The sequence below is a fragment of the Bos taurus genome, chromosome 2 (assembly GCF_002263795.3).
Source record: "Bos taurus isolate L1 Dominette 01449 registration number 42190680 breed Hereford chromosome 2, ARS-UCD2.0, whole genome shotgun sequence".
Classification (NCBI taxonomy): Eukaryota; Metazoa; Chordata; class Mammalia; order Artiodactyla; family Bovidae; genus Bos; species Bos taurus.
In genome coordinates, this window is record NC_037329.1 from 18497445 (window position 1) to 18525372 (window position 27928).

The following is a 27928-nucleotide window of genomic DNA, read 5'->3' on the forward strand; positions in this document are numbered from 1 at the left end:
TTAAGAAGTGTGATGCCTTTAGATCCTGACTTCAGAACTACTCGTCACAAAGAAGTCACAAAGAGTGTATCTTTCAATAGAGCTATCTAGAGCTTTTTTGTCCCTGCCTGGTTTATGCAAATGGATTTCTCTTACCTATGCAGTTAGAGTATTAGGCAACAAGCAAATACACTACCCTAATGAATCTTCCCTAGCCCAGGTCTAGGGTTGGCAAATCCACAGGGATTTGCTCTGCCATTTATTACCATGCGCTCATAGGGACTGTCAGTTTCCGAAGCCTTGTCCAGGAGCTCACTGTATTCCATTTCCTCGCAGAGATGCTGCAGAGTATTGAGTGGCTCGTTTAGCTCCACAGGCATGGAGACTTTAGACAGGTCTTTACCAATGTTGTTCCTCAATATATTCCACAGGTTAATGTTACTGGTGTCGGGACAGGGAGCTGGCAGGCATGTTCGACGTCCGTTTCGGAAGGCTCCTCCCGTAAGTTCCCCGTTCAAGACTAGAAGAAGGAGAAAGATGAGAATCACAGTGAAAGATATTTTGCTTTTCTGATTTCCCAAAACCTGGGAGGGAAAGAACCCTTTCAAATAATTCTGACTGTGATACATTTCTTAAGCCTTCCTTACACTCTCCCAAGAGTGAACAGAATTATTTCAATACAAGGTTGCTGATAAATGCACAAAACATCAATGTATAGTTCTTTCTGGTGTTGCTTCATGACTCGTGGGATCTTAGTTCCCCAACCAGGGATTGAACTCACACCCCCTGCTTTGGGAGCTCAAAGTCTTAACCACCAGACTGCCAAGGAAATCCTAAACAAGTAAAAATTTTAAAAACTAAATATAAATACATTTAATTACAAAGGACTCAAAATTTTGGTTTGGGCAAGAACTAAACTTTTTATCTTAATCCTCTCCCTAACAAATTTTTCAACCATTTTCACCAGATTATACAAATATAAAATTTATTGAACAATAAGCTACAAAAGGAACAATTAGCCAGGGGGCCAAAATGATTGTTCATTGAATCATTAGCGTTGTATTTGGCATGTAGACAGGACAACCTCGAAACTCAAAGGATGCATACTTTGCCGAGAGATGTTGTCTGCAACACTGGTGTTGTCTTCAGATATATTATCACTCACATCACTGATGTAAGACTCATCATCTGAAGCCTAAGGAAGAGAAGAACAGAGAAAGGATCAGAATTTTCATTTAGTCTTGACATTTCAGAAAAATTAAAGAATTAAAAACAACAGGATATTGCTCAAATGGAAAGCAGAGGTCATCGTGGGAAATATATGTGGTACATGGGCAATGAACACCTTAGAGTGTCCCATGAGCCAGAACATAGGACTGCCGGGAAGCAGCTCTTATCTTTAAGTAGCTTTCTATCTTAAGTTGGGCTGAGAAGTTGGGAGAGGCTAGTACTTAACCAGAAATGTTTCAGTACAACACAGTAAGAATGTGCAAAAAAGGAGACTCTACAAATCCCCATAGAGGAGTCAGGAAAGGTTGCTGGAAGAAATAATATTTTAACTGGGTGTTGGAGGATGCAGAGTTGCCCAGTTGTTAGAAGCAGGGAAAAAGCACAAGAAGGGATGGTGTACAAAAGCCAGGACCGTGAGAAAAACATTTCTTCTAGGAATGTTAAGAAGTCAAGTGGCTGTAACAGAAGATGGGCAAAGATGAAGAGGTCTGACTGCGAAGGGCTTTTCATGTCAAAATAAAGGTTTTCATATAATTGTGCATGTGTGTGTGCTAAGTCACTTCAGTTGTATCTGACTCCCTGTGACCCAATGACTGCAGCCCACGAGGCTCCTCTGTCCATGGGATTCCTCCAAGCAAGAATGCTGGAGTGGGTTGCCATTTCCTTCTTCAGGGGATCTTCCCAAGGGACTGAACCAGTGTTTCTTATGTCTCCTGCATTGGCAGGCAGGTTCTTTACCACTAGCACCATCTGGGAAGCCCTCACATATAATCGAATGAATTATTAAATGCAAGGAAATGAGTCATATTTGGTTCTCAGGAAGACACTCTGCAACTTGTCCTAGGGAGCGCAGATAACAGGATCCTATGTAGATCTGGATAAGAAACACTGGCTGATTTCACTAAGATGCCCACAGTAAGGTTCATTTTGGGCAGTACAGCTGCATTTGGGAACCACATTTAAAGTGTAAGAGACAAAATCTGGCAGATAATTTGGGGGCAGGGAAGAAAGATTTAGGGGTACAGAGAAATTGAGAATTAAGCCATTCTCTACATGAGAAAAATACGGAACTAAAATGAAATCAAGATTCACATAAGAATAAAATTAAGGGCAACATATGTATTAAGGGGATTTAGAGACAGAGCAGATAAGAAAACAGAGTACTGTATAGCCATTCAGAGGAATGGGAAAACCAATGTTTTTACTATAGGCAAGGAAGCTGTTGATACCTATTCACTGTCTTCAAAATGGAAATACGTTATATTTTTTCTGAACACAAAAACAGAACACTCTTATTGTAAAAAATCAGAAATTACATGAAGGTAAACAGATGATATGGAAATCACCCATCCTGTGACCTAAAAGAAATCACTTTCAACATTTTGTAGGTTTTACTCCCAATTTCAAAATGCCTATATAAACACACAGATACATCTATCTTTAGATACTGAAAAAGCAGATGGGTTTACATGCTATTTTATAGTGTTCTGAATATACTCCCATTCTCACGAGAACAGCTCTCCATCTTTACTTAATGGCAGATACTTACATAACACAAAAAATTTAACCAACATTCATGTGGCATCCAATTTTTTATTATTTATAGACAATACTTGGATGAACAACCTTGGAAACATATTTCTGTGAATGTGCCTGGCAATTTCATTAAGATTTATTCCCAGAAGTGAAATTGCTGGGGCAAATGAGTCACTCTTAGGCTTCAGCCCTACGTTGCCAAATTGCTCTCCTGGAAGACTGTACTATATTAGTTTATTCTCAACATCAGCATATGAGAGCACCCATCTCTCCCCCACTTAAACACCACACATTATCAATCTACATTAGGATCTATCTACCTAACACACATAAAAGATCTCTTTCTATGAAGTCTGAACTTCATCTTTAGTGAAACTCTCTTTCACACATTTTTCAGTTCTTCATATAAACTGCATTTTTTTTTCTAGTTTGCAATTTCTTTTCAAATGTTGCTTATGCCATTTTATGGTCAGGTAAAGGTTCTAAAATTTGTATATAATAAAAACAATCAGCCTTTGCCTTTACAATTTCTGAATTTACTGCTGATATTTTTAATAGAATTGGGAAGAGTTGATACACTTAAGGAGATAGAATTATAGGCAGAATGGTTTTATGCATAAATGAATAACTGTAGTTTTGCTTTTGTACTCTGAGAAAGGCCATAAAGATGGCAAATTAAGAATAAAGTCTTTTTCTGACTTGTATTTCCCCACTGCAGCAGGCTTCCATTTTCCCATGACTGCAACAAAATGGAAGGTTAAACCTTCAGGCCCATGAAAGCCACTCTCTGAACCCTGATAGAAATAAAAAGTAAATCAAACTCTTCTATGTGATTACTCTGAAAAAAGCTCATCACATCCAGTGATGTTAGCAGAAATAAATGCCTACCCCAACCTAATTCATATTGCATGTATGTTTACTACATGAACATTTAGAAGCTATTAACAGTCTATCCTCTTCAATGTCTAATGTCACTCAAACTAATACATGACAGAAATGGTCCAATATCCATGTCCACATAGAAAGATCTGTGTAGAATATAAAATAATTCTACAATTACAGTGGGTCTTTAATAAGATCTATATTATCGCATGTGTGAGCAGCAGCTAAGGCTGGGCAGGCTGGCTGTCGTCCACTCATGTTATCCCGTATATAAGGATACAGGATAATACTCTGCAGTATTATAATAAAATGATTAATATAGATTTACTTTCTCTCCCATGGTCAAGAAGTCTTGGAGCCAAATATTTCTATTTAAGGGGTTTGGGATTCAAAAGAATTTAGGAAATTTTTTTTCTAAATGTGACTAGAAAAATGCAACCATTCAGCATTGCAGAAACACATTTAACAGCAGAGACAAAGAAGGAGATCATTCTGGAAATAAGAAAGAGCATTTTTTTAAAAAGAGGTTGTACATTCATTAAATGAAACACATAAAGAATTTTCTCTCAGTCCCAGAAAATGTTAATATAAGACAGCTAAGGCCCAGGTTTCTCAGATTAATCATGTGTGAGGTGTTACGCATTCCTTCCTTCATTCAGTTAGCAAATATTTTCTGAGTTCTGGGCTCACAAGAATGTTCTAGTGCTGAGGACAGAGTGCTGAAATCTCTTCCCTCACTTCAGTGGGAGAGACACAAAATAAACATGAAATATAAATTCTGTTAGATAGTGATAAACACTATGGAAAAAAATCAGAAGGGACCAGGCAAGTGAAAGGTCAGGGGCAAGGAGGAAATGGCAGCTCTGCGGTGTAGCCAGGGCACCCAGGGCAGGCTTCTCGGAAGGGGACTCTTGAGTAGACTGAAGCGAGTGAGCAATCTGACCGCATGGCCCTGGAAGTGTTCCAACCAGGGTGGGTGGCAACACAGAGGCCCAACAGCCTTTGCCAGCTGTCATGTAGAATGTGCAGTTGAGCCCATCCTGCAGCTGCTACTAGATTCTCACGCAAAAAGTGAACCAACCAGGTGGGCTAGCCAAGTCTGTGGTATGGAGACTCGAGGAGCCTTCCGGGGGCATCTCATCACAAGGGAACTCAGAAACCTGGACAGACGGAGTTGCCTCAGGAACAAGTCTCAGCCAAAGGGGAAGAACAACCTTCAGACCACTGAGGTGCCTGTCACTTGGGCTTATCTCCTGGTCCAGCCTCTTCAAATACTTAAGACTGAGTGCTGTGATAAAGGGAAGAGATCTGAGTAAAAAAAACAGGCATTTTATGAAAACCTGTAAGATACAGTTGCAAGGAACACACATATAGTTCAGTTCTTTCCCACGTGGGTTGTAGGAGAGATTTACTCCTCTTGTATCAGCCAGGGACAGGGGGTGTCTGCGGTAAACTGACAACTCCAAGAAGTGCTCCGTTGGCCTCTGGATGGCTCTGAAAGAACAGAGGTTCCAAGCGGCTGCAGCTGAGAACAGATTATGAGTCTCTGTATGGTAGCTAAGGAGTTTAGCGTCATCCTAGGAACACTGGGGAATAGAGACACCATCAGATTTGCATTTTGGAAAGGTTAACCAGGCTGCCCAGTGGAAATGGATTCAAGGCGGAAAGAAAGCGGGCAGCAAAGCTAGTTATGGAGATAGACAGGGTAATATAGGTGGGAGCCAATGCAGGATTGAATGGGAGGAGTGGCAGTGAAACTCTTCTTAGGAAAACATATGTATCTGAGATTATTTAGGTGACAGAATACAGAACCTGATGAGTAAATCAGTGTGGGTGCTGGGTGGTAGGAAGGCAGAGGAGTGAAGGGAAATCCTGAGGAAATTCAGGTATTTGATGTGAACACTTGGGTAGAAAAGTACTTAGAAAGGCAATATGAGAAGCAGAGGTAGGCTTGTGTTTTTTCCCTTGGTGTGTGTGTGTGTGCGTGCGTGTGCACGCACGTGTAAGGGGGTTGTTAATTACTTCATTTGGACATGCTGAATTAGAGATTCTGTGGAGCACCCAGATGGCAATGTCTCACAGGTTAGGTGGATCCCAAGCCAAAGCCTGCTTTCTCTTCAGACCTGCTTTCTTCCTGAGCTGTAGACTTGAATATCCAAAAGGCTGCCGGGTACCTCCGCTGAGAGGTCTGCTAAGTTCACAGTGCCTTAACACGAGTGGATCATCTCCACGCGCCTCTGTCCTCTGCTACCTTGCCCCTCTGTTGGCCAATGGGCTCACTCTTTCCCTGTGGTGGCACCACCACCCTGCTTGGACCCATACAATAACCCACCTCACATCTTCATTTCTGTCTTGCCAGTGGCTGGTGCAAGTGACAACTGGGCACCCAGGCAGATGTGCCCCCAAGAACTTAGACATAGGGCAATTAGGTTGCTCTCAGAAAGGTATGAGGTCATCAGATGGTGGGTCAACGCCTAGATAATGTACAGTCAAGTTTGCTTGAATAAGGACAAGTAATGGGATCCCAGAAAAGGGAGAATCAGAGAAGAAAGAAATACTGGGAACACGTCTCCAGCACTGTGGTCCCTAGGGTGGAGACTGACCCACAGACACTAATTCCCCACCACATGGGACAGCATCCCTGAAATGGAGATGAGAGTTTGGAGCAATTACATCCTGGCCCTCGCAGCCTTCAGCTCACTTCTCCTGCTCCCATTCCTTCCTTGCTCACCAACCTCCTAACCATAATTACGCTTCCTGGGCAGATTTGCCTCCAGGGAAAGAGACATGATTAGCAAACAGGATTATTTTGTCTATTTGATAACATCAATTGTCTATGAATAATTAAACTAGTTTCTGCCTTGTGAATGGGAATATCTGTGAATCTGTTAATCTATGACTTGGAATTGGAGAGGCAGGTGCTTAGTCTGATGTGGTAACAAATTTAGTACCTGATATAACAATTCTATTTTAATTTTTCTCCATATCAAAGTGATATGTGTTCATTATTTCTATTTTCTAAAATCACTCGTAATACCAAATGTCCAAAAGGAACTACTACTGTCAGGATGCTTCCTTCCAATCTATTTTTGATGCATATGGAAATAACATCTATCAGTGATTTCATCTGCTTTTGGACTTTCCTGGTGGCTCAGATGGTAAAGAATCTGCCTGCAATGCAGGGGACCCAGGTTCTATTCCTGGGTCGGGAAGACCCCTTGGAAAAAGGAAAAGCTACCCACTCCAGTATTCTTGCCGGGAAAATTCCATGAACAGAGGAGCCTGGTGGGCTATAGTCCATGAGGTCACAAAGACTCAGACATGACTGAGCAACTAACACTTACTTAATTACTTCATTCCCTTTTTGTAAAAATGCATTACAGATTTCAATCTCAAATGACAAAATTAAAACAATTGCGTAGGAAAGAGTTTTGGCTGCTTCTCTCACGCCAAAAAAGAAAAAATTCAAAGTGTACTTGACTAAATTTCAGTAAAAGAATTTCTGCAACCTGACCAAGACCATGCCAAGATTCATGAGCATGACAAGCAATCCAATAAATCTTTAATGGTAGCCAGTGGCAGTGGTTTAGTCGCTGGGTCGTGTCTGATTCTTGTGACCCCATGGGCTGGAAGCCCACCAGGCTCCTCTATCCATGGGATTTCCCAGGCAACAATACTGGAATGAGTTGCCATTTCTTTCTCCAGGGTATCTTTCCAACCTAGGGATTGAACCCGGGTCTTCTGCATTGCAGGCAGATTCTTTACCAACTAAGCCACCAGGGAAGCCTCATGGTAGCCGTTGGTAACCTCTAGGAGCCATAAGTATTCAACTAGATATATGCTAGATGTTATGCTAGCTAAATTCAAATTCAGTCTCTAGCAAAGATGTGTGTTTGTATGTACAAATAAGAATGGTATTTTTCTTATGCTCTCATTCTTTTTACATTTATTAGCTAGTCTCCTTCTATAAAGAGCTGTTATCACCTATCTGTTTACCCTGAAAAATGAACTGTACAGGTATATCAGAATAAGTCTTGATTCTTTCTTTTTATTCATCAAATTTAAGAGTATTGAGTTGGTGTCCAGAAGGCTAAGGGCTCAGTAAATGGAATCCATACAGTTTGCATGCTTTGGCTTTGCTACTATTTGGACATCTTATTATGATGTTAAAACGAAGTTCTAAAGTCTGACTTTCTTTAACCTAACTCATGGTCAGAAGCAGTCGGGGTTGACGCATCCAGGAACCTTACCTCATTCTCTGATGAGCTTGCAGAGAGGAGCACTTCTTGGGCATCGAAGAACTCAGAGACAGATTCTGACATGGAGAGGCGGCTCTCATTGGCTACTTGCTGTGACAGGGGGAGACTGACGTGGATTTGCTCACCAGCCTACAGGAGAGAAAAGTAGATAGTCTGATCACTTTCTTCCTGCGTATGAATGGCTATTTGTTCAAATTAGGCAATGAAGTACTAGCCAGATCTCTAGAAAAATTCACAGCATATGCTAAAGGACTGGTGAGCACAAGCAATTTTCACTTGCAACTGAGTAATGACCACTGCATAAGTTTCCTTCCAATATGCCTGAAGAATCCAAAAGTGCAGACAAAAGGTGAGCAGATTTTAAATCTATGCTTAATTGACATTTACTGGATTGAATAACAGGTTGAGCCCCCAAAATACCCTGAATTGACTGTGGCGACAAGTTCTTTGCCATATGCTTTGGCCTGTCATTACTAGCCATATTCTAACCAGTATGCTACAACTCAAAAAGTATTTGTAGAAACCACTAGCGATATGCTAAGAAAACATTCTATAAGACTAATTTTTGAGACAGAATATATTGATATAAAAAGTCACTTTCCAATTTGATCATGAATTTTAGCCAATGAAACATATGACTAGAGTAGTGAACCTTATTTCAAACTGTATTTTTATTCATACAGTGATAGCAAATGATATTGCTTTCAAGAAAGCAATTTAAGTTGCAACCAGAAAAATAGGTAAGAGAACTATACATTTTAAACATCTAGTACATTTAGTACACATTTTAAATTGAAAAGAAGATTCAAACTGAGACTGTCAACTAATTTTTAATTGATAAAATTTTAGAAATATTCTAGATTCTGGGCAGTTGAGGGGGCATAAGTGTTATCAGAGATCACAGGACCCATGGAGGTGGATGGACACAGGTTCAGTAACTTACATCCAAGAGAAGCTGTCTGGGGATGGTATTTCTTAAGCAGTTAGATAGCAGAACCCTTACACTTATAGATTTCTAGAAAAATTTATGTTTGGTGCAAATATGGCCTTACCATTAGTTAAAACTCTCACCTGTTACATGTATTACTGTTCAAAGTACAAATTCTCCTGGCTAAAAATAATAATTTTATGAACGTGTTAGTTGCTCAGTCGTGTCTGACTCTTTGAGACTCTTGGACTCTAGCCCACCAGGTTCCTCTGTCCCTGGAATTCTCCAAGCAAGAATATGAGTGGGTTGCCATTCCCTTCCCAGGAGATCTTCCTGATTCAGGTATTAAACCTGGGTCTCCTGCATTGCAGACAGATTCTTTACCGTCTGAGCCACTGGAACTACACACTCACAGTAAGTCCAAATACTGAATGTTCTCCTATCCTCTTACTGTTTTTTCAAAAATTCTTCTGAAAAATGGAATAATAACAGCACCTACATCAGAGAGTTGTTGGGGGTATCAAAAGAGATAACACATGTAAAGTGGGTTAGCAATACCAAGCACATGGTAAGCATTCACTTGACACGTGTTAACCATTCATTATTAGCATCATCACCAGGAGCTGTAGCAGCACTAATAATATTTTCTTAGCAAGGTCAGGTGACTTCTCTCCTTAGACAGAACTTTTAAAACAAACCTTTAGAAAACTTTAATTTAGCACCTTCTCTGCTAAAAGTGTTTGTTTCAACATTTCATGGACCATTAATGATAATGAATATTTCAAATGAAGAGTGACATAAAAGTCACAAGCTGGAGTATACATAAATTAAATAATCAGTAGCATGAGATGAACACAGGAATAAATAAAAATAGACAACCGATCACCAACAATAAATGATGTCAAGCTCATGTATATCCTTCACTCCAAAGAACACTGAACTGTCAGCAACACAAGATTTATGCCGGGAATTGTATTAGTAGTGAAAGAACCTTATGAAAATAAATAAAAATATGCAGTAGGTGTAGATGCTACAAAGTAAGTATTCTATATCTTTTAAAAATGAATCTTACCTCATCAGGGCTAGGAATAATATTTACACTAACAACCTGATCACAAATAATAGATTCTGAATGTATTCTGTTCAACCGGCTCCTTAGTTCAGCATTCTGGTTGAGTGCCTTAAAATAACAAAAACCGCACATGTAATTGCAAGTTATTGAGCAAACATAAAGCAGAACCAGCACACAGGCACACTTTAGACAACAAAGTCTAGGATGCTTTTAGCTGTAACTTTTGGAGCCACCACAGGCCAGATCCCACCAGTAAGAAGGAAAGAAATGGCTCAGAGTTAAGGCATTCATTTTTTGCAATATAAGACTACTACTTAGTAGATTAGTGGGTTGAAAAGAGTTTAAGGATTTCATAAAATTGATTCGTGGAATTTTCTCTCCTTTATAGTCAGGCCCACTATATCCAAGCCCAGTCTACCACCACATACATATAACATTTTATACCCTAGGATAAAAACTATTGATTCTTTTTTTTCCCTTTTTGGTTCCAGTTTCTAAAGTTTGGGCGTTGTTTCAAAGCCAGATGTCTTATAAATTATTTGTAAATGGAATGAACAATGAACTGGCTTTATATTTCATAGAGCTGTATTTTGACCTGGTGAAAGAAAACAGTTGTTGTGTTTCCATTTTCTAGGAGCACATAATTAATACTTGTGACAGTACAGCAGAACTAATTCAAGTGTAGACCAAAGCTGCCTTCCCTGGACAGTGTAGACACTGACAAGCATAATAAAGAGCATACCACAGAAAGGAAACTAAGCTGTCTGCATCTCATGATTCTTAACACACCCTAAATCAGCAGTGAAACACCATCTGCTGTACCCCAGTTTAGCGTGTGTGGTGGAAAGGGAACATATTTACATGAACATGGGCTCCCTATAGGGGCCCTGGGGACAGAGGCTCGTGGATCACATCAGTGCATGGAAATCTGTTCCATATACAGAAGACACATGTAGCTGAATAGATTACACCAAGTAAGAGACCTTTGTGAGGACAAAGCCCAGTGAAAAGCTGGACTGCTCCTTTCCTTCCCATTAAATCTAGCAATGAGAAGATGGAAGTGAATATTTCAGAAAGGAAGATAAATGTCAGGACTTACTGAAGAGTGAAGCTGCCCCAGGGAGTGAGGATTCTGCTTTTCTTCATAAGGAGTCAATGAATACACTAAACTGATACACACACAGATACAACAGCCTAACTCTAAATTTGTACCTATTCAATCACCTGGGATAAATGACAAACTGGCTAAACTTCACACTCGTATTGAGCGGTGCAGAGTTCTTGAGCATGGAGCATAGAACAGTCTCCCCTCTTTCCTTTCTGCTCAGCTGTTTTTTTTTTGGCTACTCTGTCCAGCTTATGGGATTTTAGTTCCCTGCTTAAGGATCAAACCCAGGGCCTTGGGAGTCAGAGTGCTGAGTCCTAACCACTAGACCACCAGGGAATTCCCTTGATTTTCTCTTTTCAAGGAGAAAATTCTTCACTCACAGCTTTCGGCTTTCATTTAAAGTCTTTAGAACCAGTCTGTAAAATACGTGTAAAACAGAATACATTTGGTCTTGTGAGCTGTCAGGTATTGATGGATTAAAGGTGGACACAGATCCTACCGTCATTACATTGCAGACAGGCAATATGTGTCCAGTTCGCTGAGCAAACAGGGATGTGTCAGTGAGAAAAAAGGTGATTACATTTTTAGTAAATAAATCATGTACTTCCCAGTACCTTTACATTCTGCAAAAGTGCTCAGGATCTTTTTCCTGGAACAAAATCTCAAACAGTTGAAATTTGAAAAAAAAGTACTGCCTCACTCCTATTCTTTGCAACTATATATGCTTATTTGTTCTTTCATTGTTTTTCTGTCCACAAGTGTACTGAAAGTCATCTTAGTTACTGATATAATTGGACCCAGATATATTTTGCTGTCTTGGAAGTAGGAGGCCTTGTACATTGTTTGATGGTTTTAATGGCAGAATCACATTCATGACTTCAGAGTTTCACACAAACCTCACCTAAGGGTTCCTCCAAAGTGACAACACCTTCTGCTGCCCTGGAATAAAGTTAACAAAACAACCCCACAAAAACTCATGCGCAAGGACGAGTAATTTTTTTAATTTTTTCCCCCCAGCAGGTGGGAGTTTAAAACACAAGTTTTCCATTTATAAGGACACTTGCAGAATTGCTTGCTCTGGATATTTAAGAAAGTTAAACTCCCATGTAATCTCTCATCTCATCTAGTATTTATGAAATGTGATCCTGCCTACAGGTGTGTGTGAAGGCACCACAAGGTAGCCTCTAGCTGCAAATATCAATAGGACATGAATGTGTTCATCATATATATGCAGTGGTAGAAAAATGCTGTTACACAGCACAAAAAAGCCTGGAAATAAGTATTATTCCAACTCTGGCAACCCCGAGGGTGGAAAGTGTAAGCAGACGCAGAGCATGCAGCAGCCCGTTTGTGTGTGCCTTGCCAGGGCGGCTCCGCCTTTTGCCTCGGTCACACAGACTGCAGTGGGAGGTGGCTACAACCGGGCACCATGAGGACTCAGGACCACTTTGTGACTTCCCCCATTGAAGCTCACTACTGGTGATCGTTAACACAGAGGAGTCCAGGTGATGGCAGGAAGAATACACAGAAAGCAGCCAAGGAGCCTGTACGGTGGGAAGGCGAGGGAAAAGGAGGCAGGTCGCCAGCCACTGGTGCCAGCCCGTGAGCAAGAAAGCCATGGAAACCTGCGAGGAGTGACGCTGCTCTAGGAGGGGCAGATGCGGCCGAGGCCCAGTGGCGGGAAGCAGCCTCGGCTCAGGAACCATGCCTGGATTCCTTAGTAAGTCTCACACCTGCTTTCATGAGCGAGCTCAGGCCGCAGCACAAACTCTCCACAAGGCACGCTCACTTTCCCTAACCTCATACACACTCAAGTGCCATATACCCACGAAACACAGCATTCCTGACCAAGCTATGAAGGAAGTACCATCCTGAAGCTCTGAGGCAGAATGAATTGCCCAAATCCTCACTTCCTTGGCTGTTAACTACCATTTTCCCACCCCGGCAGACAATGGGTGAGAATTTACCTTAGAGTCGGGAGAGTCTGGTGTAGCAAATGCATTCTACTGAACGGAACTGCGGGTTCTGGGAAGATTTACTCTTCAGATAAAAGCAAAACTGGTTCAAAAGGAGTGAGGATGTGAGTATGCCAACTGTCAAAGCTAGAGCTATCAAGAATCAAATCATGGCTAGCTCTCAAAAATCACCTTGTTTTCTATTTTAAAATAAACAAATACTAAGATAGTGTATTTAGAAAATGCAAAAAAGGAGAAAAATATTTCTAAAAATTCATATCTTACTACTCAATCAACTGACTTTTGGTAGCTTGGTATATTTCTTTCTAGTTTTTTTCTTATGTATTTCTCACATTAAAAAATGGGAACCCCAAAAATGGGAACATACTCTACATCCTTCGCTATGTATTCTTGGTATATAGATATTTATTTTATGTTGCAAACTCTTCACAAATGTGACTTTAGTTAGCTGTGGAATAAGTGGTTATTTTCCTACTATCGGGCACTTATGATGTTGTTACTGATTTTTATTAGAACAAATAAAGCTGCCATGAATGTTTATGTGCATAGGTTTTCTACAGTCAGTATTACTCCCTTAGATTACGCATATCAGCCATGAACCAAAGGACCAAAGCATAAAACACTCTGAAGGTTTTAAATAAACATCATCAAATTATGCCCAAAATGACACTGATTTAAAGTTACTGGATAGCTAAAAAAAAAATGTAAAGGATTCTATGAAGAATATCTTCATAAACAAATTTGGCCAACTCTCAGGGAACTGTGAAATTTAGGAACAAATATATTTAAAACATTTACTCTAACATAGAATACTTATTTTGGATGTATAAAATTTTGTAGACAGGAAGGATGGTAAATACTATGCCTTGGATTTTAATTATGCTGCCATGTGCCGTAAGCCAATTTTTTGCTTACATTCCCATACATACTGCATTTCACTGATTCTAAGATGCACAGTTCTCAAAACTAACACCTCTGAAGCACTGGCCACTTTCACTGAAAGTGGTGTTTTCTTTCTTAGTAGTGCACAGAATGATGGCATATTGAATAATGAATGCCATACTGATTTAATGAAATATAACACTTGTAGATGGAGTACAAGAATCATTGTACTGTTCACACTTGTATGAACCCAACACCCAAAGCATTTAGCACAAGTTGTGCACAAACTCTGGGGTCAGAAATCAAACTAGTAACAGTGACAAGTGTAATGCACTGAAGACAGACTCAAGTCACGCTGAGTCTTTTACTACAGTAATCTAGGGTGCTGAGTTTACATAGTCCTATTACGTATTATTTGATTTTGGTGTTTAGTACACAAAATTATAGCTGAAGTGAAATCAAGTCATTTACAAAAGGAGAGATGCCACATAAAATACCGTGTCCTACAGATGTAAATCCAACATCTGTGCTGCCTTTCAGGTGTAAAAGTTTGCTTTTAAAGCTTCATGGGAGTAAAATATCAGAATTATGCATGTCTCTGTATACCTATAGATCAGGGATGAAATATTACTATATAAGAGAAATTCATTACACTGTTCAGCCTTGCAAATCATTACACACTCAAGGCAGGTAACAATTTATGCTGAGCATGTAGTGAAAAATGCTAATTTTATATATTTTATTATGCTATGTGCCTTCTAAAAGGATGATGGAATTTGCCAAGTTGTTATATTTAAAAGCTTTATTGAAAAGCAGCATTTTAACCATTAGACATATATCAAATAGGACTTACGTCAAATAAAAAATAAGTTCCAAAATGTTAGACTAATCTAAGAAGTTATTTAAACAGTCTCTCTCCTTCCCTTTCTAGGAGGAGATTTGGCTTGGAAATCATTCATTTAAAAAAACCTGGGTTCTAACTGATGACATTTGAAAAAGGATCAACGATGTGTCTTTAGGCTACCTGAAATCACACTGTAATGTGAAATTATATTAATATAAAAACATACTCAAAACAGCTGTCTCAATATACTCAAGCTGTTTCAAATCTTGTTCAATCCTAAATCTTATATTTGAAGAGGCACAATGAGAATAATAGAGCTAGCCAACCAGGATGGCTACATCAGTTAATTGTTTCCTATCTTTAATGTCTCCCTATCTGTTAGTTCTTCCCCTTTATGATACAAACAAACTGAGGTGACTGTGAAATTTCAAGGCTGACTTTCAGTCCATATATCATTTACTGCTAAATCAGATCCTGTTAACCTTTTCGTTCTCAAAATTATCAAAACTCTTTCTTCTTGATCTCAGTGGTCATTGCTATGTAAATTAGTCAGTGGTTTCCCCTGGCTTTCCATCAAAGGATTCTCTTTTCTTTTTTCAGCTTGTCCTTTAAATACTAATGTTTACTATGGCAGCACCCCCAACCTCTTTTCTTCTGACTGAAAACACAATTTATCAACAGCTATAAATTCACCAAGATGCTGGGATATCCACATCTTTCTCTCCAGCTTGGGCTTCTCTCCTGAGCCCTAGAGCTCAGGAGAAAATGACCCCACCCAATGGGAAGGTATATACAGACACAAGGATGTAAACACAGCCAAAATGCTGTGCAACACAGAACTGGAAAAATGGAATTCTCTAGTGGATAGGGTATAACTCTCTTTATGCTGCTACTGCTGCTCAGTCGCTTCAGTCATGTCCGACTCTTCATGACCCCATGGACTGTAGCCCACCAGGCTCCTCCGTCCATGGGATTCTCCAGGCCAGAACACTGGAGTGGGTAGCCATTCCTTTCTCCAGGGGATCTTCCTGACCCAGGGATAGAACCCAGGTCTCCCGCACTGCAAGTGGATTCTTAACCAGCTGAGCCACCAGGGAAGCCCATTCTCTGCCTTACCAAGAAGCAAATAAAAAGCAAGCAAGCAAGAAACAAGCACATTTTCTTATTTTTCTTCGTACAAGCTTATTTCATACCACTAAGCCTTCAATCGTTAGTACATCTGAATAAAACACTGCAACATGTAGGGGAACAAAAGTGTATTTGACACGTTTGCAAGATGACATACAAGATGCTTACTAGCCACTATTTTGATCTTTCTGACTTATGATCCTTTTTAGGGTCATGATTCAGTAGATCCATTAAGATGGACAAGGTGTTCAACAGATATATGACAGGAGATCAGGCCAGGGCAGACCATTAAAGTGTGCTTGTGAAGGAAGCCCTCTGCAAACTGGCACCCAGCTGCCGCTTTGAATGCGCAGGCTCTTGAGTTTCCAAGCAGCATATGTGCCTCAACTGACAGTGTTCAATGGCAAACAGCAGAAAGTGTGGCCCAGACAACAGCATTCAGTAACATGAAACTCAACACCGAAAAGAGGCTGACAGTTCAGGTACATAAAACACGGTGAGACGGTTTAGGTCTAATTTGCAGGAACGGAGGGAAACTGTTCAAGCAGGAGCTGACCCACATGGAAAACCACTTACCCAGGATTTGCTCGCTCCTTCGCTCTGATCCAAGGCACCAGGAAGTGAACAACATTTTATGTAATCACTGAGTTCTCACACAAAATCAGTGACAACATTGAAGTCTTAAAGGAAATTCTAAAGGTGCATTTATAGACACAGTGAAGAAAATATTTCAGAGGAAGTGGTCAGTTTTAAGAAAGCAGAAGTGTAGTTTTAAAGGATTTTTAACAGAAATTACAACCTTGAAATAGATAGGGATTTGATTAGTATTAATAAGATCAATATAATATATATTAAGTAATACATATTATAGTGTAAAATATATACTGAAATTTTAGAGTCTAGAACATATTATAGTGTAAAATATATACTGAAATCTTAGAGTCTGGATTCAGGGAACATAGACAGGAAGAAAATCCTAAGAGTGCAAATCAAAAAAGAAAAAAAAAAAGTAATGAGTAGTTTTCAACAGGTTAAAATGCATCATAAGTAGGAAAAATACTAAGTGTGGACGATCTGGTAGATTTTGTCTGACGCTGGATTGGACATAATCTGGAACACAGTTTACATGTGTAGGTAAATCATGTATAAACGCATTAGTTTTTTAAACCAGGGATGGCCTTATAAGACCACAGAGGGGCATTAAAATCAGCCAAAAAAGAATTTATGTTTGCAAGCAAGTTTGGTTGATTGTCACGCTTACCTTGATATCTTTTGGAAGAAAAGTGATATAGTTTAATACTGACACTGCGATGGCTGGGGGGATTTCAGACAGATGTGCCATTCCCATGATGGACTGTCTCCACCCCCATCGCTGGCTTGCAGGGTTAGAAATACGTCCTGAGAATAATACAAACACTCTCATTTACCTGCGACAGTGACTGTCGGAGTCGCGCCATCTGCGTGCTGTGGCCTTTATTGTGATCCTGCTCAGAAACCATCTGCTTCAGCTTCTCCTTCTCTATAGCTATGCTATTAAATGCAGACTTCAAAAGAGAATGCACTGTGTGGGGAGAAAAGTAAGAGACAAGGATCAAATGGATCCAGAAAAATAACAGAATTATAAACTTCTCAGCACTTGTAACTCATTCGTGGATATTTTCTGGAAAGGTTATGTTACAGTCTAATTGAAAGTCAGCCTTAAAATGGAATCTACCAGAATAGCTAAATACAAAACAAATATGGGAATGGTAATTAATCAGGATGAAAGTTTTAGCATTTCGTACCAGATAAGTCAACGAAGACTTGGAAGCAGCATATAAAATACCAATTTTTAAATTTTAATACTTAGAAAGTAACCTATAATTCTTAGAAGGAAAAGGGAACAAGTTTTACTCTGCCACAGTTGATGATAATATTTGAACAATTATGTGTACAATGATGTCTCATGCAAATAATTTAGAACTATCAAATTATCATCCCAAAGTGTGCATCCAAAAAAGGGCATTTTATGAGTCTTGCAAATATAAATCAAACAGCTGTTTTAGAAGTTGGAGCTAGTTCTCTTTGTGGTAGGAAATGATTTGGTCTTTTTTTTTTTAATATTTATCAGAGTATCATTGATTTAAAATGTTGTGTTAGTTTCTGCTGTATAGCGAAGTAAATCAGTTATATAAATAGACATATATCTGCTATTTTTTAGATTCTTTTCCCATATAGGTCAATACTGAGTACTGAGTGGCACCCCTTGTGCTATACAATGTGTCCTGACTAGTTACCTATTTTATATACAATAATGTGGATATGTCAATCTCAATCTCCCAATTTATCCCTTCCCTCTTCCCCCGCTGGTAACCATATCTTTGTTTTCTACATCTGTGACTCTATTTCTGTTTTGTTGAAATGATTTGGTCTTAAGAATAACACTTGCATTACCTTCTCAGCCAAAACCATCATGATGTCAAAAGTGCTTTCAAAGAGTACAAACTACCAGTTATAACATGAATACGTTCTGGGAATCTAATCTGCAGGATGGTTATAGTTAACCGTACCATATTATTTACCTGAATTTGTTAAGAGAGTAGATCTCAAATGTTCTCACCACAAAAACGAAATGGTAATTATGTGACATGTTGGAGATATTAGCTATCCTATGGTAGTAATTATTTTGTAATATATAAGTATGTCAAATCAACATACATACCTTGAACTTATACAATGTTACATGTTCATTTTATCTCAATAAAGCTGGAAATAAAGTAAAACAAAATAAACGCAACTGAAAACAACCTCCACCCTCATTTCTGCATACCTAACAACAGACATTTGTATGTCTGGCAGTCTTTAATTTTGAAACACAAAAATGTTGAATTTCCAACTCTTATCTTTATAGTAACAGCTTCTGCAAAATGTAAAGTCTTCTGAAATAGGGATTTCCTTGTAAGAGAAAGGTTATTTTCAAAAGAAGTGGAAAAATGTAGCAGAAAATAGTGACCAGAATTACACGGGAAAAATAATGGGATCATACAGAATGTACAATTAATTCACTGATTTATGTGCTACGTTCTAGTTGTCATCAATTTTAAGGTAATAACTTGATAGCTGAAATACATTAACCCAACTAGCAGCTCTAAAAGTGGATTCATTCATTTCAAAATCCATAACTTCTCCTAAAGAATTCACTCAATAGTCATCTAAAAGCCACCTTTTCCCCCAAGCACAGCTGAAAAGAAAATACGCTGTTTCAACAAAAGCTTTACAAGTCTGTTGAAACTTGGATTACCTAAAAGCCTCAGGAGTGCAACCAAATACATAAAGCTTTCCTGGGGCTACCTTCAAACTTATCCATCTTCCTTTAGAAGCTGTGCTATATTTAATTCACACATTTGTTGCCTCATTTTACCTGTTCCTACAATCTCGCATTAAAAGCAAAAGTTACTGGCTTCCTGATCATAAATCTACGCTGTTACATAAATAATTTAGCATTGTTCTAGTCTAATGACATGATTAGCATCCGGCTAAGACATGATAAAAATGCTCAAGGAGTAAAACAGGTGAAAGAGAGCTGGCCTTACAGAATCTCAGCTGAAAAATCAGTTGAAAAAAAAGGTGGGTAGGGGGAGAAGATTTACTTTAGCTGCTTCAGGATGGTGGAATTAAAGAACTCTCTGGTAGCACATCCTTGCTGATGGTTTCAGAGTATGCATTTTTGTTGACTTCAGCTTTCTCAGAAACATCCTCAGGGTGCACCTCTACCTTTCCCGAGTCACTGGGCTTTTGAATATTAAGGGGGGTGGTACTTGAGATGTTCCACTTAACACACATTTTCAAGAATATTTTATAACCTATTGCCAGCAGCCCCAGAGGAATAAATGTGAAAAATTCATAATAAGGTGTTAGTGACTGAAAACAACACAATGTCTTTCTCCTAAAGATTACAATTTCAAAAGACAATGACTGGGGAGGCACTATTATAAGGTAGAAAATGAATTTCAGTGGCTGAAATTTAGATACTTTAGCATTAAGGGGAGGGAATTAATTTAGGAGCTGTGGCTCTTCCTAGTGAACACGGTCAAGACTGTCCAGTCCACTTGCTCTCCACTCTCCTGCTCTCTGTGCCTGATGACAGCATTTGAGCTTCTGTAACAGACTTACTGAACATTTAACATCAAAAAAGAGACTCCAAGGTGGGCTGGATGTCCACTCCCCTCTAATCTGGACTAGCAGTGAAGGGATAATGTTCCAGACCCAGAGCTGGCCACTTCCATTGCAATCCACTCCACTTGGAGCCCTGAGCTGCCCTGGAAGGGGAGGGGAGAGGGACAGAGTTGTGTGCAGCCTTCCAGCTGTCCAACCAAAGTGCCAGTGAAGCCCCCTTGAACCATTCAGCCAGGCTTCCAGCTGAATACCACAGATGGAGTCCAGCTGATGCCACGGAGGACAGAGGAACTGCTTAGCTGAGCCCTCTTGATTCCTTACCAACAAACTGTAAAGTAAAATCAGTGAGTGCCATTTAATTAAAAAAAAAAAAAAGGTTTCAAACAGAATCTGCTAACTCACAAGTATGTATGACATGATAAAAAAAGATGCTGAATAGTATTGTGGGCTTGTCTGCCTACCATATCTTATTTTTCTCCCTAAGTGTTTGACTCTGCAAATTCAGAGAATAAGTAGACAATCCCGTTACCCTAATATTCTCTGAGTGAAGAAAAAGCAAATTTTATTTTATGATGACCTAAAACCCTAATGTCAGGCCTGAAGGCAATAGGAGGAACATCATCAAAGATAACACCTTTTTAGTCTTTCTGCCTTTACTCACCCTCAATAATGCTTTCTTTCCTCAGTCAAAACTGAAACCCTATGATGTGCATTTTCCCAGGAAGCAGTCATCATATCCCACTGTGTTTTATCTATAGAACTGCAATAAGTATATGAACCATTTGACCTTGCCACCATGACCACCTAGACAAGGGTAAGAGAATGAATGGCAACTTCCCATCAAGGAAGAGAGCCACTATAAAGGGCACATTACACTTATTGTTACCTTTCTGTGCAATTAGACAAAATTCTTCTTGAAGCTTTGTATAATCCGTTGAACTTTCCAGAGGGTCTGTGAGGTGGCTAGGGGGGGTCTGAAATTCAATATCTGCACAAAGGTTGGGGTTGGAGGAATGCAAGCGAACTGGGGACATGGTGGCACTGAAAGGAACCTGGAAAGGGAGGACACAAATAATTAAAGAGCAGCAGCACACTGTCCCACAATCTCTTACACAGAAAAGATGTATCCTGTTCTCCAAAACAACAGATTCCTCTCTGATGACACACTTGGAGACAGTACTCATCTATTCTGCAGGTGGTTCGGGTGGGAGGGAATCCCAGTTTCCCGTAGTTGATTTAGTACTGCTACTGACTCACTGGCTGTTCACTGTCACGGGGAGAGACGATGACAAAATGACAGGAAGAAGAGGCATAATCCCAGACCAGCTTCAGCTCTGAACCCACTGAAACAATACTGGCAGAAAGCAATCTGAACTGTGACCTTCTCTCACAAAGGCTGGGTATTCAAGTCAGAGGGCTCTTTATGCTGACTTCTTTCTGAGCCTGGAGCAAGAATTCACTGAACAGGTAAGAATTCAAGAGGTGCATATACAGAAAGATTCACTTGCTCCACTGTCATTAGATAAAACATAAGTTTAATACTACATATAATAATGGCTTAAAGAGACCTGCAATTAAACTTGAAATTGATTTATCAAAATACATCTGTAAATGAAATATTATATAAATTACTATAGTTACTTTTGTATATGACACACAACTCTGTTACATACATGAACGTGGCTTATCAACTGGCCAAAAAGCATTAAGTAAAATAAAGTCATACTACTATAGATTTTCCCAAACGGCTAGAGGCTCTCTTGCCCTCGGATTTGGGCTAGGCTTCTGATGGGTGGGGGCAAAATACTCCTCTCTCCTTCTAGAAGCTTCTACCTGACCATTATAAAATGCTGTCAGCCAACCGTTCTTGGAGAATGAGAACGCCAATTCCTTTTGTAAATCAGACCTCCCCTAATTCTTACTACACAGATATGCATTCAATAACCTTCAAGAACCAGACTTAGATGCCTCCATAAGCTGAATTTTGTATAAATTAAAAGCTAATTCACATCCTCTATCTAACAGAAAATACGCTGTAGGAGGAAGGAACCAATATTTCATCTGATGTATAGATATGCTAGAACCTCTTCCTTTCCTCATTTTTTGACTTAGCTGTAAATCTCATGATAGAAAAAGGGAGGCGAAGGGGCAAGAGGGAGCAAGCAAGCATGTGCACAGAAGACATAGAGGATGGAGGGGAGGGAGAGACCCCCAAAAATCTAGCCTGAGCTGCAGTTTGTGGGTCTGGGTGATGGCAGTTGAGACTTAAGAGGGTCCTTAGGATGCAGCTTGGTCCTGGCAAGGAGTTATTTATCTCAAAAGATATTCAGGCTTCCCAGGAAAGAAAGAGGGAATGAAGCTTTTCCTCAGATTCAGCTAAGCTAAGCCTGGTAATCTAGGATATCTGAAGCACTTGTTACCTGGAGACATCAGAGTAACTCTTTCTCATCCTCCATGGGGGTCTTGGCTACACTGGGCTGGGAGGTGTCAACAGCTTGTTTATCTCATTAGGAACTGAATTTCTGACTCTTCCAGAGAATAGATACTAAAGTGCAGATAACCCATTTGAGAAAATGGAGTCCTTGGGTTCAATAATTTGCTGGAATCCTATCCTGGCAACTTTGTGACAATAACGATTGAGGTTTTCTAGGACATCTATAAAGGAATGGGATGATTTATGTAGAAGAATGTTTGAAGATAGATAAAGAAAATTGCTGACCATGACTGTGGTGATGTTAAATCTATTAATAGAAAGAGCAGACAGCCTAGGGCCCTCTAGGAGGGACAGAGAGAGTCCATGGAAATACTGGTGATGAGGAGGTCACGGGTGGAGACTCTGACTTGAGGAAACAGACAAACCAAGGAGTTTGCAGATTTAAGGATGTGGTTTCAGGATACAAGGAACCAGGAGAGCATTTGAGAAAAAGGAATGTAGGTGTTTGATGGTGGAAAATGAAATGTGTTGAGGATCATGTAAAAGGGTTTTATCTGCACTCAGGAACCCTAACACTCCAGGGACTAACACTGTGTAGGAGAGTGCTCTCCTCCCTTGAGTACATAGGGAGAGGCCCGGGTGCAGCGGAGGCCTAGGGAGTCCAGTGAGGACACAGACTTGCTCCTAAGATAAAGGCCTCTCTATTAAAAGTTCAATCAGACGCTGAGAAGAAAAACATGGCAAACAAGGGCGAGAAAGAGAACAGCAGGTATAAGGAAGACACTGAGCATACACAACTCACAGGGCCCACGCAGACAGTCTTCTGCTGCGGTTACTCCGCATCATGTGCACAGGGGTGCCTGTGGGGAGCACCGAGTGCACTGGGACTCCCAGGGTTCCCCCGTGGGGAGGTGCTAGTGTTTCTCTTTTCCATCCCCCTATTCTGATGGGTCTGGCTGATGGCATAAGTGGGCCATCATGGACATGCGTGCTAAGAATCAACAAGAACAAATCTCAGAAACATCTTGGGTGTACTTATCTTTGGGAGCAATCTCAGCTGCCCTAACACATCTGAGTTGGGCAAGGAGAACAAGTGACTGGAGCCTCCTGGGAGAATTCCAGATAAAAAGCACCAGCAGGATAGGATAGACTCAAAACATGTGGGCTAACTTCCAGATGTTCAAGCTGGTTTTAGAAAAGGCAGAGGACCAGAGATCAAATTGCCAACATCCACTGGATCATGGAAAAAGCAAGAGAGTTCCAGAAAAACATCTATTTCTGTTTTACTGACTATGCCAAAGCCTTTGACTGTGTGGATCACAATAAACTGTGGAAAATTCTGAAAGAGATGGGAATACCAGATCACCTGACCTGCCTCTTGAGAAACCTACATGCAGGTCAGGAAGCAACAGTTAGAACTAGACATGGAACAACAGACTGGTTCCAAATAGGAAAAGGAGGACGTCAAGGCTATATATTGTCACCCTGCTTATTTAACTTATATGCAGAGTACATCATGAGAAACGCTGGGCTGGAAGAAGCACAAGCTGGAATCAAGATTGCCAGGAGAAATATCAATAACCTCAGATATGCAGATGACACCACCCTTATGGCAGAAAGTGAAGAAGAACTCAAAAGTCTCTTGATGAAAGTGAAAGAGGAGAGTGAAAAGGTTGGCCTAAAGCTCAACATTCAGAAAACAAAGATCATGGCATCTGGTCCCATCACTTCATGGGAAACAGATGGGGAAGCAGTGGCAACAGTGTCAGACTTTATTTTTTTGGGCTCCAAAATCACTGCAGATGGTGACTGCAGCCATGAAATTAAAAGACGCTTACTCCTTGGAAATAAAGTTATGACCAACCTAGATAGCATATTCAAAAGCAGAGACATTACTTTGCCAACAAAGGTCTGTCTAGTCAAGGCTACGGTTTTTCCCGTGGTCATGTATGGATGTGAGAGTGGACTGTGAAGAAAGCAGAGTGCTGAAGAATTGATGCTTTTGAACTGTGGTGTTGGAGAAGACTCTTGAGAGTCCCTTGGACTGCAAGGAGATCCAACCAGTCCATTCTGAAGGAGATCAGCCCTGGGATTTCTTTGGAAGGAATGATGCTGATGCTGAAACTCCAATCTTTGGCCACCTCACGTGAAGAGCTGACTCACTGGAAAAGATCCTGATGCTGGGAGGGATTGGGGGCAGGAGGAGAAGGGGATGACAGAGGATGAGATGGCTGGATGGCATCACCAACTCGATGGACATGAGTTTGAGTGAACTCCGGGAGTTGGTGATGGACAGGGAGGCCTGGCGTGCTGCAATTCAGGGGGTCTCAAAGGGTCGAACACGATTGAGTGACTGAACTGAACTGAACTGAATTTTAGTTGTGGGAGGAGGAATGACAGGGAGTTAAGGGGAACCACTGCAGTCAAAGGAACAGGAGGGCTGAGTCGCCAATGACAAGTCGCTGAGATGTGGGTCAGGAGGCCGAGGGAGGCAGAAATGATTTTGTTAGATCCTGCTAGATGTTGTTCTGCTCCGGTATGGAATTAAAAGTACAGATCCTAGAAGGTTTACGAGTCCCCATTTTCTCTAATTATTCCTGCATACATGACTAAACGTGCCAGCATTGCTCATTAGTTGCTTTAAGTTATTCTTCACCTCTGTCGTCACCATTTCCCTGGGGGGAAGGTGAGCATTAATTCTTCCATCTTTCAAAATCTTTTTCTCTTGCACTTCCAAATAAAAAAATATAAACCTATTCTAGTCAAATAGGTTCCAATTTCAGTTTTATTATATTCATTATATATTTATCTGCAATTAAAAAATGAACATAGTAGACATACAATCACTTCCCTCATGCCATCTTAGAAATATATTATTTAAGGAAACATTTGTATTTTCATAAAATGACTGACCTTTCCTTTCCATACTGAGATACTGTTCTCTAATAATCAGTTGGATTTCTGAATTTTTAAATAAAAGGTTACATTTAAGAATTTTTAAATTGATTTTACATGTATTTATTGTCAGAATCTGCTACCGTGTCAGTATTAGATACTTTATTCATCTTATTTGAATACATGTGTAAGATAGCCACTAACTGTGAAATCAATTTAAAATATTTCTTTGTTCAAATGTTCACAGAACTGTTTCAGTCACTTCGCTAATAAATTCCAAGTCACTAGTTCATTTCATAATCAAAATCATTTCTGTCTCTCAAACAATCCAGCTAAGTACCCACATATAAATCAAGAGTCAGTCACTAGTTACGAAGCATAAAACCAACAATCCATACACCAATATCCATTCTTCTTGAATGCAACCAAAATCTTTTCATATTTTTCAGCAATTTTAGTCTTAAAATACACCAGCAGCAAGAGCAAGACTATAAATCAAGAAATATTATATAATAGCCAAAAAACTAATGTTTGCTATGAACTCAGAACTCTGTATTTACACAGTTGATAGGATATTATGATTATGATTAAGCACATATTAAGATGTATTTTTATCCAGCATATGGTTCTTGTGTTTACATATTCTATTTCATATTCCATGTGGATAGTTCACTATTCTAAGCAAGCTTTGATTATCTGCCTTATATATCTCAATACTTCATCTATCCGCCTAATATCCATACTATTCTCTCTTAAAAAAAAAAAAAAACAAACAAACCAACATCTAGATGTGAATTAAACACCATTTAACTTTGTGGTTTTCTCCTTTCCACACTATATTTTCTGATTTTCAGCTCAATATTCTTTCCAGGAAACAATTTTCCTTTGCTAAGTGTAAGTTTGCATAGCCACTGAGAGAGAGCATCAAAATTCACCTTTTTGTACCCTCTCATTTCTTTATCCTCACATCCTTTTCAAACAGTCACATTGTGACCAAAACAGCACAACTTATGTCTGTAGTAACTGACTTTTCTTAGAAAAACCGAAATCAGTTAGCAAAGGTTCTAAGATCAGGATGGCAAACAACCACACCAAACAAAAACCAACCCCTCCCAAAACCCACACCATGTAAGAAAATCCCACATACATCCTTGAATTTAAACTGTTTCTAACACTGAGAGTAGGAGTAGAGATCTGGATTACATGATAGTTTTCCATTGCAAACCCAAACGCCTGTGTGCGTGAGAGGCCTGCCACGCAGACAGTCAGAGAACATGTGCGAGCTCTGCCAACCCAGGAGGGCTGTGCTGGATGGTCCCTCGAGCAGCACCGTTAGCGCAGGGGATGGCACCAGTACAGTTTCTCATTCTCTTTAAGCACCCACTGGAGGTTGAAATCCACTCACTGTTGTAGCCACTGCTGCTGCTAGCCTCTGCCGGCGCCGAGTTGTGCTGAACTGGCCCTTCGCAGATGGCCCTTCCTGACAGTGAATGAGAGGAGAGGAGGGAGGAGAAAACACGGGACGGGGGAGGGGGGGATATGGGAGGATGAAAGATAATCAGACAAGGGAGAGGGAGAATTTTTAACTGCAGTTGACTTTTGCTAAATCTTAGCATTGAAAAGAGCTTGAAGGAGCAGTCACGCCATGAGAAAAGTTTATCATGGCAGACCACCCAAACACTTATATCTATTTGCTGAACATAACCCCTACCCCAAAAGGAGATGGAAAGTTATGAAGAGATGAAGAGCTTATGATTTCAAGGTAAAATCAATGTACCTTTTGTTTTATTCATGCAATGCCATGTTATATGAAGCCAAAAGGCATTCAGTAAATGGAAGCAAAGGAAAAAATAAGTTCAGGGGAAGGTGACTAAATAAATAATATACAAAGGCTAAAACAAACAGGTTGTCATGAGAGCCTTCTGTTGGCCAGGAAGAATTGTTTGTTTCTTGCTGGGAGGAAAAAGTAAGGGGAAGGATACTAGGAATATTCAACTCCCCACTTTCTCTCCTCCTATAAAGGTCTCTGGGATTCAGTATTAAGAATGGTATTGGGATTTTCTGACTGAAGAATTTTCCAAGGAGGAAGCCAGTCCCCATAGAATAGGAAGGTAAACCTCAATGTCCTCAGAGTGTTGGGACAACACCTATAAAAATCAGCTATGAAAACCTGAAGGCATATGTTTCATTTAGTGATGCGCCAGTAGAAGACTCTTAGAGCTTTTCTTTCTTTCTTCTCTTTTTGGTGGACAGGATTAAGGGATAATAATATTTCCTTCTAATCAACTCAACTGTGCCTGCATTTGACAGACCCTGACTCTTCAAGGTTGTGAGAATTAATTTCAGTTCCAATTAGCTGAAATGTTTTCAGAGTCACATAACAGTCAGACTGAGGGAAAAAAAAAAAAAAAACCCAGCATGGCTGTGTTAGTCTTTTTGGACAACAGAAAAATATTTTAAATTCTTATATCTCCAATTCTCTTCAAATTTTCCAAATTACATTCACATTTCTCTTCCATCTTCACAAATCCTTTATGTACATATATGTATATGATTATTGAACACAAACACACATACATAATCTGTGTCAGACAAAACATTTCTATACAAAATTTCTTTA

The 27928-nt window shown here is 39.8% G+C and overlaps 1 protein-coding gene and 1 non-coding gene across 21 annotated transcripts in view; both read right to left on the reverse strand.

Annotated features, from left to right (window-relative positions):
- Positions 1-27928, reverse strand: part of OSBPL6 (oxysterol binding protein like 6) — a 219020-nt gene that overhangs the window by 19722 nt on the left and 171370 nt on the right. For 11 of the 20 annotated variants that reach the window (XM_002685263.6, XM_024979932.2, XM_010801872.4 and 8 more), the window contains 8 exons: positions 26714-26788; positions 20866-21031; positions 17252-17385; positions 16401-16424; positions 9887-9994; positions 7878-8015; positions 1087-1174; positions 246-499 (listed from right to left, as the gene is read on the reverse strand). In XM_002685263.6, coding sequence (XP_002685309.2) covers positions 246-499; positions 1087-1174; positions 7878-8015; positions 9887-9994; positions 16401-16424; positions 17252-17385; positions 20866-21031; positions 26714-26788 — 987 coding nt within the window. The remainder of the gene's footprint in view (positions 1-245; positions 500-1086; positions 1175-7877; positions 8016-9886; positions 9995-16400; positions 16425-17251; positions 17386-20865; positions 21032-26713; positions 26789-27928) is intronic. The other 9 variants (XM_024979980.2, XM_059877906.1, XM_059877927.1 and 6 more) reach the window with 5 other exon arrangements.
- On the reverse strand, positions 20461-20603 carry LOC112443667 (small nucleolar RNA SNORA79). The gene has a single exon (XR_003032077.1). It is a non-coding gene; the product is annotated as a small nucleolar RNA SNORA79 (small nucleolar RNA).